The sequence below is a fragment of the Eulemur rufifrons genome, chromosome 17 (genome assembly GCF_041146395.1).
Source record: "Eulemur rufifrons isolate Redbay chromosome 17, OSU_ERuf_1, whole genome shotgun sequence".
In the NCBI taxonomy this organism is placed as follows: Eukaryota; Metazoa; Chordata; class Mammalia; order Primates; family Lemuridae; genus Eulemur; species Eulemur rufifrons.
In genome coordinates this window covers 24,086,430-24,099,272 of record NC_090999.1, presented here as the reverse complement: position 1 = coordinate 24,099,272, position 12,843 = coordinate 24,086,430, and the positions used below count along the sequence as shown (strand labels likewise).

At 37.8% G+C, this 12,843-nt stretch overlaps 2 protein-coding genes across 7 annotated transcripts in view; both read left to right on the top strand.

Moving 5' to 3' along the window:
- RANBP3L (RAN binding protein 3 like) overlaps positions 1 to 1,256 on the top strand; it is a 40,460-nt gene extending 39,204 nt beyond the window's left edge. For all 5 annotated transcript variants that reach the window (XM_069492315.1, XM_069492312.1, XM_069492313.1 and 2 more), the window contains one exon: positions 1,198 to 1,256. In XM_069492315.1, coding sequence (XP_069348416.1) covers positions 1,198 to 1,241 — 44 coding nt within the window. In that variant the 3' untranslated portion in view covers positions 1,242 to 1,256. The remainder of the gene's footprint in view (positions 1 to 1,197) is intronic.
- Positions 1,257 to 7,852: 6,596 nt separating this feature from the next.
- The window catches only part of NADK2 (NAD kinase 2, mitochondrial), a 46,575-nt gene continuing 41,584 nt past the window's right edge, over positions 7,853 to 12,843 (top strand). Inside the window, exon 1 of one of the 2 annotated variants that reach the window (XM_069492114.1) lies at positions 7,853 to 8,263. In XM_069492114.1, the coding sequence (XP_069348215.1) occupies positions 7,964 to 8,263 (300 nt within the window). In that variant the 5' untranslated portion in view covers positions 7,853 to 7,963. The remainder of the gene's footprint in view (positions 8,264 to 12,843) is intronic. The other variant, XM_069492115.1, reaches the window with a different exon arrangement.

Genomic DNA, 12,843 nt, shown 5'->3' with positions numbered 1-12,843 from the left:
AATCTTAATATATTAATAGGTTTTTTTAAAAGTGGAATTGATCCATTTAACGTGGGTGGTGGTTAGAGCCCTGGCTTTTTGGATCTGAGGAATGGATTTGAAAATGACTGTTTTCTGTAAGTGATCTTCATTAGGATTCAGTGTTTGTCTTGATGTATGGATTTAAAACTAATTCATCATTCTTTTCAGAGAAAATCATTGTCAAAAATAGTAAGCTCAACTTTGTTATATAGATGTGACTATTCTAATACAGTCATCCAAGTATTTTCAGTAATTATTTCACTTGAATTCTGTATTACAGAGGACTGAATAATACAGTTACAAAGTTAGTGTAGTAACAAACGTTTTTTCATCTTGTAATCATTTTGAAATCTTAAAGCTACTTTAATTATACATAATTTAAGAACCTATTGAAGAACATGTACATAACTGGATGAAATATTTTCATTTGCTTAATACTAAAATTATAATCAAAAGAAAAATACATAAAACATGAAGATCAGTATTATAACCTGTTTGACTCAGTAAGCCAGAGAACTAACTGAATAAGATTTTTCTTGATACTTTAAACAAATCTATTAAAAATGATTTATTATTCTTTAAAATATATAAAACAAATAAAAGTATATTTTATATTATTATGATTATATTGTAAACAATAAAATGAGGTCTATTAGAAAATTAGTTGATACTCATTAAAAATGTCAATTTGAAATAAAGATTAAATGGCAAATTCTCTCACCAACCAATGACACATAATTATGAAATCTATATTCTATTATATTCCAATTTAGGAGAGGGGTGATATGCAACTATCTTAATGTAAAACAATGGCAACAATGCAAAGCAAATGTCAATCACATGAACCCTCTTTCCCTTGCCATTTTTTCCCCTTTTCACTTAGTATCTTCTCCGGGAGGTATTGCAAACAGATTCTAAAATTAAATGGAAGCAATAAAAAGTCTAATTTTTTGGATTCTGTTGCCCATAAATTAAAAAAGGTAATTATCTAAAAAGAGGCCATGTTTAAAATTATTAGCTACATTTCCAAATGTTACTTATAAAAATGTAGATTCCGTATCTTTCATTTCCTTACCAAGGAGCATACTCATGAGTATTCATGTTCAATTACATTCAGTATTAAATCTAGTTTAAACATAATATTGTATAATAAAATATTTTTAATTTATATCACAGATCCTTCTAGGTGGACCTACAGACAGTCGGTTGCCTGTTCATGAGCACCACGTACTATAAACATGACAACATCTACAAAGATTGGTCACCCTACTGGAAATACTAAAACATCCTAACTGAGAAGATCTATTCATTCCTTGAAAAGTTTTCATAGAAAGCTTAAGAAATGTAACTTGTTGCAATTAAAAATTTTCTCTTATGTTTTATATTTTACATTTTGATTAGAGTGGAGAAAAATGACAGAATTTAAGAAATAAATGGACTTCAGAAGTTCAAAATTTATCGTTTTTGAAGAAGTTAATTTAGAATAGAATTTGATAACTAATTTGGACTATTCATCACATTGATGGATATAATACTTAAAATCATATATTGCTAGATTTGATAAATAGCTAACAAAAATGTTTATTTATTTTTTTTAGTCATAGATTGGCCAGAAAACAAATATTTTACTAAATTTTCAGAGTCATTTCTTTGACAAACACTATAATTACATGATAACATTTCATTAATTCATATTTATCCACCAGGAAATGTATATTTTCATTTAACCTTTGGATTTCCTAATACTATAAGCTTATATATTCACCATATAAATTCCTTTAAAAAGAGCATCTATTCTTGGACTTGTATTTATTTTATTGTGTATATATACTTGATTTATGGTCAGCATGCAAAAGTTGAATAAACAAACAAAATATATTACCTATGTAACAGAATGCCAAATATGTTAACTTGTTGTTCTTTGCTTTGTTTATGTTATTAAATTGTCACTAATATTCTAGTAGGTGTGGCTGTGTAAAGACCTTTCTTAAACACATATACCGTATATAGCCAAATGAATATTTTTCTTAAATGGCATTAGAGTAGAATTTAGTAATTTAAACAACTGTGTAACAGACTTTTGATGCTATACTTTGAGATGTTTCAGAGATACTTCATAAAAGGATACTTTCTTTCACACAAGAAAATAGCTATATTTCATTTTTTCAATCCAGTTTGACCACCCCATGGTTTCAAAATAAGTTTTGATTGTGACCCCTAAACAATTCCACATAGGAGATAAAAATTCACAATTAGAAAATGATTTCTGAAAATGTTCTGAACAATGGCAACATATTTGGAATAGGTATAACTTCACAAAATGATACTTTGAAGAACAATATGCATTTGGAAGTATACATGTGAATATATTTTTTAAAGTTATATTAATTTATTACAATACCTTTTACATAATAATAAATATATAATTATATATGTATGTATTTATTAAGTCAAACCTCAGCTAATGCCTGAAAGTTTAGTACATGAACGTTGAATTAACTTTTAGGTCGTGATTTAGTCAGTTAATTGTTCAGTTTTGCTCTTTCCTTATAACCAAGTAACTATAACAGTATAAATTAGCTAATAGGAGAGGCCCATTTATTCTTCCAGTGACTATAGAAGATATACAGTACATAATATCCTTTACTTCAGTACTTCTAACTGAAGCAGTGGCTCAGAAAATGAAGAGGAAAAAAAAGTTAATGTGAGAGAGGATGAGAGAAAAGGTAGAGAAAAGAAAAATGAGCTTTAGCATGAAGGGAAGGATAAAAAGAAGGGAAAAGAGAATTTTTTTTTTTTTACTTTTTCTGGATCCAGAAGAGTGACTCTGATACAGAACATACTCAGTGGAAAATTTTCATTAGAAGCATGCTATAAACAGGGAGACATTTGGGGAAGATATTAAAGTATTGGTTCTCTTTTATTGTAAGATCTTAGCTGATATGAAACATTGTGATTGCACTATAATTGTGAAAGTGACAAGAGGACAGAGGTCTTTATATTCCTGACATGTTCATTCTTGACCCTACACTAGGGTAGAGATGAAGCAATATTTCTCAATGCCCCAAACATTTTAATATGTGTTTAATTCATTCTTTCTATGATTTTCTTTGGATTTCTCTATATACTTCAATGGAAAAATTAGACTACATTAATTTCTGACCTACGTAGAAATGCCAGAGCAATGGAATCAAAAATAGGATTAGACTATCAGGAAGGCAAAGAGAAAGAGTGAAAATTTCTGGATTGAGAAACAGATATGAAGAACAGAAATGTGATATTTACCTCATGACGCTTTCAACTCATTTCCTGTCCACTCTGTTATTCTTTAATTTTTATGCGAATATTTAGTAATATTTTAGAGGGATAGTAGAAATAGAAACATTTTATAGTTTTTCCTTATCCTGTATCTTCATTTAACCTTCTCCGTTTTGGCTTTTCTATGTCCTTTGTTCAACTTTAATGTGAAAAGATCAATTGTACAATAAAATTCATTTCCGTAAGTTATTTAGGTAGGTGATTTCAGAGTACACATTTTGGATTGCCATAAAAGCTGGTTTTATTAAAATTTACTTAACTAATATTATATCTAATTATGTCTCTTTTATTAGGACAAGCTAAACCTTCTTCTCTTTCAGTGGGATTTTACCCAATTGTTTACCTTAATTAAAGACCATTAAAATGTTCTCTTAAAAAATATTATTTTACATCCATTACTGCCAAGAAAGGAACCCTCAGTCCCCTGTGGAATACATCTTATACAGATCTTATGGTGTATGTGAATGTCATAAAAAGAGGGGTACATATCATTCACGGAGGCAGAATGTACTTGAAGTTGGGTGGAGAGAGCTCTAGGGATTGGGAAGGATACATCTTAAGACCTCTATAAATCTTCAAATTGTGAATATCACAGTGATATATAATTTTTCTCATAAAATGTTGAGAACAGTTAAGCTTGCTTGAGATGTATCTATCACGTGGTTGGCGAGCTAGGCTGAGTCACTAGAAAAGCACACCAGCCTCACCATTGATAGAGTTTGATATTCTGTAACATTACAGATTTTTTTAGTTTTAGTTGAAACTGATATTAAATCCATGAATGCCAGAAATTTTGTTTGTTTTTTTGCAATGATCAGATAATACCCATAGTAGTGGTTAATTTTTGATGTCAGACTTGGAGTTCAAAAACTTGAATACATAAACATATTTCAGATTTCTAAGATGGTATTTGTAAACTACGGTATTGGAAGAGCTACTGAAATGACTGGCATATGTTTAGCCTAATAAAAATTTAATGAAATGCATAACAGTTTTCTAACAATTAGAGTATTACCAAGATTTCTTAAATTCTGCCAATCTAGTGAATGTAAAATACTATGTCACTATGACCTTAATTTGCATTTTTCTGATTTTTAATAATGTTATCTTTTTAAGTATTTATTCACTGCTTATGTTTCTTCTAAAAATTCTTGTTCATAATTTTTGGAAAGCTAAATGTGTAATTTTCTCCTTTTAGTTACATCTTAGTATATACAGGATAAAAACCATGTTTCTAAGCATGGATTTAACACTTTCCATGGTCTTTTCCACTTTTACCTTTCTAGCCTCACCTATGAGTATTGTCTGCCTCCCTTTAAATTCTCTAGGCATTCAGATTGCTATTTTATTGCCTCTATGCATTTGCTCATGCTGTTTCTTCTGTGGAATTCCTTTCTCACTCTTGCTGACTCTGGTTAAGACTTTATTCATTCTTTAAGCCTTAGCTCATGACATTTCCAAAAAGCCTTTCCTAGGCTGAGTTAAGACTTGCTCCTCCAAATTCCTATAGCACTCTCTGGATAACTCTATCATTACATAGACTTTAGGCTCCTCAAGGGCAGGGACTCTTTTTATCATTTAATCTCCAGTGTCTAGAAGGATGCCTGGTTCACAACAGGCACTCATATATAATTTGATCTCAGTTGATGTGTGTTATATGTGTAAAACTCAAGAGACATTATCCAACAGGAAGCTAGGGAGGGATTGGAAGCTCAGGAGGAAGATCTGAGCTAAAGATGTCATGAAAGGGGAAAGGGGCTAATATTTGCTAAGTGTCTATTTTGTAATGAGTACAGGGCTAGGCATCTGTGTATATATTTACAGTTTTATAAAGTAGCTATTGTATTTCATAAATGAAGAAATAGGCTCAGAAAGGTTAAGCAACCGGTTCAAGATTCACAAAGCTAATAAATACTAAAGCTGGGATTTGAACCAAAGCCTTTCTAACTTCAAGGCCCAGGCTCTTTCCATTACGCAACACCAAATAAACTTGAGAGAGAGAGAGAGAGAGAGAGAGAGAGATAAAAGACGGATAGAAGAGAGATCCTGGAGATGGACTTAGGAAGAACCCCAAAAGGGGACAGAGAGATGGGAGGAACACCATTAGGGACTGGTGTGCTGGGAGACAGAGGAAAAGATTTCAGGAAGAAATGATAACTATTTCAAATGCTTCAGAAAGATTAAGAATTTAAGGACTGGAAAAAGTCTTTTGAGTTTCAATCAGATCATTTAGTAACCTTGGAAATAGCAGTAATTACTAAAGTGGTGGGGAGAAGCTAGATTACAACAGGTTGAGGAATGAATAGGAGGTAGGGATGTGGCAATGATGAAGGCCCATCTTTCATGAATCTTATCTGTAAAGGGAAGACAGGCAGTATGTAAAAAACTAGCGCTTCGAAGGTTTTTTGTTTTGTTTTTAAAAAAATTTTAAAGATGTCATAGACATGAGTATGTTCAAATACTGAAAAGGAAAATCCAGTAAGGAGGGGAAATTCAAGATATATATGAGAGGGAAGATATATATGAGAGGGTAACTTGATAAAGCAATATTTTCAAGGAGGTGGAAGGAGATGGGATGCAAAATAATGATGGACAAAAGGATATCCTAACCAAGATATCAATGCATATTGTAGCTGGAAATGTGAGAAAGCCAAAAATTTGAGTTATCTGTGAAGTGGGAAGAAAAGAGATCTGAAAGTTCACATATGCACAACAAAACTGAGACTGATTCCAAACAGGTCTCCCCACTCATTTTTTCCCATCAAATGGATCAAATAAGTCTCCTGTTCACCCAAGCTTCAAATTTCAGTGTTGTCTGTGCCTTCTCCCTTTTCTTCCTTCCCAATATCTAATGACTTATAGCAAGAATACAAAGGAGTCCGAAAATGTCCAAATTATAGAAAAGTTACTTCCTTAAAAGTTGAGGTTACTTAATGTTGTTACCCTGTAAGTTACTACTAGCAGCTGCTGAGAGGCAAAGTTCTTGGTCAGAAGGGGTCAGTGACAGAACGTTTAAAAGTAAACTAAATGCCTATCAGACTCAATTGTGTATATTCCCAGTTTAATGTACTACCAGGGACACAGTAGGCACTCAATAAATAGAATAAACCGATGAATGAATGCCCGGGCTGGTGTTTAGCTGAGAAGAATCACCGATTCACTGTATCAATTTGGACTTGGTGGAACCTTGGAATCGCTTTAGTTCAACCCCTCATTTTACAGATGAGAAATCTGAGGCTCAGAAAGATGAAGTAACCTGCCCAAAGTCCAGAAGCTTATTGGTGGTGCCAGGACTACAAAAGAACAAAAGGGTGCCAAAGCAAGAGGATCTTCCGAGCTGAAGGAATTAAACACCAGGATGTGCACTGCCATTTGATTCTCCCCTTATAATAGTTTTTTCTCCTATTCCCATTACTTCTACCCTAGTCCAGGTCCTTATCACTTCACGTGTAATTCATCTAAGAGCCTCTCAGTCTCCCTTCCTCCTCTTCCCTCCCAATTTACTCAACCATCCAAAGCCAGATCAATAGTCGTCAAACATTGCTTCAGCTCACTCCTTTCCGGTTAAGAGCCTTCAGAGAACTATTGCCTATAGGATAAAGTCCAAATTACTAACATTCTTAACCCTTCACTCTTGTCCTATCTAGCTTTTCAACATTTTATCTTCTCATCTAGAAATGCTCCATGTGGCCGGGCTCCTCTATCCATTATCCTCCAAGCTCCTCAGTGGCTGCAACTTTCTCCCTCAGGGCTGATGGCTCTTCGGTGGTCAGCGGGGCGGGCCCAGGGTCCCACGTTTGAAGGACCCCGTGCTTGGTTTAACGCTCTGCGGTCCATCTTGATGTTCTTAATGACTTCTGAACGAGAGAGGCTTAGCATCTTCATTTTGCACGGCCCCACAAAATTATGCAGCCAGTTTTGGGTCAGACTCCTCAGCCCCTGGCCCAGCGTTGGACACACCAGCTATCCAACAGGAATTGGTTAAATGAACGAACAACGGGCATGTGGTCTAGTTTTTGAGATAATAACGAAAAAGAACAGAGCCGAGCGAGAAGCTCCGGACGCCAGCCTTCCCGCCAGTGGCTCAAAACCCCGCCCGCAGCCCCGGCGGCGTCTCAGACCGGTTCCAGAAGGATTCCTCAGGGCAGCTCGAAAGCCAAACAGGATTCCAGCCCTTTCCCCGGCCGCAGCCAATCCCCGCAGCCCCTCGGGCCCCGAAACTGCAGCGGGTTCCGATTGGCTGACACAGTTAGCTGGGAGGGCGAAGAGCAACTGCAGGGAGAGGGGTGGAGCGGGAGCTCGGCCCAGGGGTTGTGAAGCGGCCACTGCGCAGGCGTGAATGAAATGGGTAAACAAACAAACAAACCCCACCAGCCTGAGGCCTCCCTCTCTTCCCCCCCCACCTTTCCTCGCGTGTGGTCTCCCGCCTCCCAATCGCCAAGCTTTGCCCGCCCCCGTCAACGTTTGGGCTCGTCCCCCTGGCTGCGCGAGCCGCGCACGTCTCCGCATTTAACCTCTAGCCGCCCGGCGCGGAGTTAGAGACCCGGGCGCCTCGGGCGGCGCTCACTCGGGCGGCGGGAAGCGGAGACGGGATCCCGAGCCTGCAGCCGCGGCCCTGCAGACGATGACTTGCTACCGAGGCTTCCTGCTGGGCAGCTGTCGTCGCGTGGCGGGCGGCCGGGCGGCGGCGCTGCGGGGGCCCGGTGCTGGAGGCCCTGCCGCGCGGCCCCGGCTCGGCAGTGACGGCGGCGGCCAGCGGCACCTGGGGCAGGGGCAGCCGCGCGAGCTGGCGGGCTGTGGCAGCCGCCCCGACGGCGGCTTCCGCCCCTCCCGGGTGGTGGTGGTGGCCAAAACCACCCGGTACGAGTTCGAGCAGCAGCGGTACCGTTACGCGGAGCTCTCGGAGGAGGACCTGAAGCAGCTGGTGGGTCCCGGCTGCCTCCGCCGTTGTGGCTCGGCCCAGTTCACTCCGTGGCTGGGCCGGAGCTTGGGGGGCGGCTGCACCCCCTCGGCCGACACCTCTTGGGACTCTTCTTCCCAGGGCACCCTAGATGCCCCGTCCGTCTCTCTCGCTGCCCCCTAATTCTGGGTTTGCCCGTGGGCCCCCTCTTGCTTCTTTGCGTGTGTGTTTGTATGGATGTGAGAGGGAGAGGGGTCAGTACTAGTGCTGAGACCTCCAAGGCAGAGGCGCCCATCAGTGGAGGAAGAAGGGCTGTTTAGTGGAGTGGCCCCATAGAGGGGCCTGGAGATTCAGTTGTGCTCTTGCCACCCCCACCCCCTTGTGGTGACACAACCCAAGAAAGTGAGCCGGTGGCCTGAGATCTGGACGCTCAGAGAAAGGTGGTCACGGGTTGCCTCCGAGAGCTGCGGGAAATGGGGTGAATGAATGTACGGAGGACACACCCCCTTTTACTCTGCGGGACCACAAGGCCTGGGACACTCCGGAAAGCCCTTCAGGGAGAGCCTTTTTCATGCTGGAACGTGGTCATCAGACAAGGTTCTAGCAGTTTGTTTTAAAAGTACACGTGTCTTTGGTGCTGAGAAAAAAGGAAAAGGGGGGGAAATTTGACTTGAAATGTATGTTACTAAGTAGAAATGTCTGACAAGGGGCAAGTATACAGGCTAATGTATGAAATAAAAAGCGTATGTCTCTTATGTGGCAATACTGCCACAATAGACTATATTTGGTATATTTATTAATGTCTTTGCAAAGTATATAAATCCAAGAAGAAAAACCCTGCGTTTGGTCTTCTTCCCACCCCTTCTTTTTTTTTTTTTATTTTTTAAAATTGATTATCCCATTTTCCCACCCACCAACTTTAGGAAAAGGAGTCACCAAGGGTAACATGAAAAATATGCCTAGAAAAATCTGTATTGGAAATCCCTAATTGTTGGCACTGTGGACCAGAAGGCTTTGGAATTAATTGCATAAAGCTGTAATCTAGTTTAATTCTGTGCAAGAGTAGGTAGCCTGTTCTAAACATCTGATATGCTATGTAATCTTAAGTGAAGTTATTCTGTACAGGAATCAAAATGAAATTGTAAATCATCTTTCCTTAAATGAAATTGTGAATCTATTGTCAACATTAAACATCTTGCTGCTTTGATGGGTCAATTGAAGAGGGATCCCGGGGCATTCACCTGATGGGAGGAAGTCTGGGTGCAGATTCTCTATTTTTCCTAAGTGTTTGAAGGAGCAGCTTATAGAAACCCCTCTGTCATTTAAAGAATAAATGAACAGTTTGAACAGGAGGTTAGGGTAGTTGAATTTATGTTAGTGAAATTGTGGGTGAGGCACGGAATAGTAATGTCAGAAAAAAGTACCTTGTTTCTGTTTTCGGAAAGGGGTGTGCCCTTTGGGTTGTACTCATAATTTTGCAAGGCCTAGCTTTTAGAATTTGTCAAATGCCATATGTGCATAAATATGTTCTTCATACAATTTTATCGGTATCAAAGCCTCCTAGAACAATTTAAAATAGTACACTCAGTTGGCATGTTCGTAGTGTGGGAGTAGGGGTGGAATTCTAGGCCCTGGTTTCCTGTGGTTAACTTCCTATGTGTTTTTAACTTCCCTGGGCCTCATGGGTGAAAATGATACTTTTTGTGTAGTATTGTCAGTTTTCAAAGTGCTTTCACCTAGTTCAGTATGTGAAATGCTAGGGTTGTATTAGATAGCCTTCAAGGTCCTTTCTAGTGCTGGCATTTTGAAACTCTGGCTAACTTTTTCAAGGCCTCAAGAAAATGTGGCATCTCAATTAGGATTAACTCTTGGACCCCTGAACTATAGTGCCGCTAATAAAAAACTTAAAATGTTGGGAAAATCAGTACGTCTTTAAAAATCGAACTACCTAGTGTACCCACTCTGAGTGGAGAAATCTCTGATAGGTAAATATTTGTCTATTGCTAGGTAATGCTGTTTGGAATAAGAAAGCTTTGAAGTAAAACTCCTGAACCGTAGAATACAGTTTTGTAATTGCCAGGTAGTGGAATAGTTTTTGTTGATGTTGTTGTCATTACAATTTTATTGGATTAGTTTCTTACTGATTTGAACTTGTGTTATTGTTTATATTATAGGATTGATAAGATGATTAATATTGTTTGCTATATTGCTAGCGTAAAAAATAGTTTGGTGTATGAATCATGTGAATTGGACATAAAAGAAAGTGGCCAAGTGCTCCTGTGAGTCTACACCATGGCTGCTATGTCTGTAGTGTCATGGTAACTCAGTTTTGTATCAGAGCATTCTCTTTTGTTGTTGTGGTGGGTTTTTTTGATGCAAAATAGATCTCTAGGTTATTTGTTAAAATGCAAATGGAGATGAAGGATGGAATGCCAAGATAATCTTACACCCTGAAGCCTCATGGCTTTCTAACTTTGTAGAAATGTAAACAATTGGAGGAAATATTTTTAGTTGATAAAGCATGTACAGAATAGGTTGACATTCTTCAAGCTGGGCTAAAGTTTTGATTTTTAGTTACTCTCTCATTGGTTACATTGCTTTATTTTTAAATCTTATATTTTCCCCCACTGATTGACCAACCACTTATCTTGTAAATACAGGATTTCTAGTCAAACATTTTATGTCTACTGTCTCATGACCTTGCAAAGGCTAATAAACCTAGTATAGTTTACTTGTGTCATCAGAGAGATAGCAGTTAGCAAATGGTGGAACTTTTATTAATCAGAGTCTGTGACACTCACAAGTTAGAACTTTAGATGAAATAAAACTGATTTGAAAGGATTTTGACACCAGAAATATGCCTGATTAGTCAAAAATGATTTTATTTGAAATTTTAAAAATATATACCAAATAAGTCAGCAATTTCTGTCCTCCTCGCATCCAAAGTCTCACAACCTCAGAGGCAACCCTTTTCAATGGTTCCCATTTTTTAGTTTTTTTTAAAAATTCAGGATAAGATTTAACAGTCTGTTCTATTATTGGATTAAGTTTTTCCTGTTTATTGCCATGTTAGCTTGCCTTTATTGGGAGGTGTAGCCCCTTGGAGTATGTTTTACTTTGTTTCCTGAAAAAGATGGTATGGTTTAGGTTGTAGCTCCTGGGCAGATAATAGTTTTGCCACATGGTATGCAATAAGTATATTGTATGCAATATGATTATTTACCAAATATAAGAACATAATCTGGAATACTGCCAGAGCCTTCTAACTGAACCTTGCTCCTTAAAAATCTTCCAGACACAGGCACCAGAGTGGTCTATCTACAATGAACATCTGGCCATTTCATTCCTTTGCTTAGAACTCCTCAGAAGCTCCCCATAACCTTTAGTCACCTCGTCAACTTGTTAAAATGCAGATGCCTGAACCTTCACTTGGGTTCTGAGTCAGTTTGTGGAGAATTCCCAGACTTTGCTTTTCTAAACCATACCCGGAACATTTCTGACTCTGGCTGAATTCCAGAGATACGCAGTTTTTACCCATCTCCCCAGGTTTGCAAGTAGTGCCAGATCACATTTTGAGAAACATTGTCATAGGCTAAAGTTCATGATTCTTAGTATGCCAAATAAGTCCCTTCATGAACTGGGGCTCCTGTCCACCTCTTGAGCTTCATTTCTGATCACTTCTTGTCTTGAACTTGATATTCTGAGAATTTCAGATTGCTTTAATTTCCATTAAATGTTGTGCTGGTTTAATTTCATTTATTTATGGATTAGCGCATTAAAATGGTTCAAAATGTAAAAGAATATTATACAATCAAAAGTCTTTCTCTTATTCCTGTCACCTGTCATTCAGTTTTTGTCCCTGGAAGTAACAAATGTTATCAGTTTCTTGTGTTTTCTTCCAGAAGTAATCAATACATACAAATTAACACAGTGAAATATTCTTTTTCTTTGCCCCATCCTTTTTTATTCAATTATACTGTGTAAGCTATTTTGCATCTTTTTTTAGCCACATTATTTGTGGAGATTGCCATAAAGAGCATTTTCATTCTTTTTTTTTTTGATAGTATGTACATTATTCCATTGTGTGCCTTAATTTAATACTTTCTGCTATTAAATACATTCTGAAATGAATATTTGTCTTTATATGTGTGTGAATCAAGCTCTAAAATAAATACTTAAAAGTGGAATTGCTGAGTCAAAAGTCATATGCATATGAAATTTTAATAGGTATTGCCAATTGCCTCCCTTAGAAGTTGTACAAATTTTTACTTTCACCAACAGAGTATGGGGGTACCTGTTTTTCTATAAGTAGTTTATCAAATTTTTGAGTCTTTGCCAACCAGGTAGGTAAAAAATGGTATTTCAGGGTGGTTTAATTTGGATCGCTCAGTGTCTTTACTTTTATAGCCCTTTTTGCTTAGAATGCTCTTCTCTATCCTCTGGCCAATTCCAGTCCCTATTTTGCAGTCACGCTCAGATATTACTCTTTTAGTATACCATCCTTGGTAACCTTGCTATGTGTCTGCCTCTCTTTGGCTACCAAGTTTGGGTTAGGTATTCTTCTCTGTATCTTCATAATATTTATTATTTTCTTCTCTAGACTA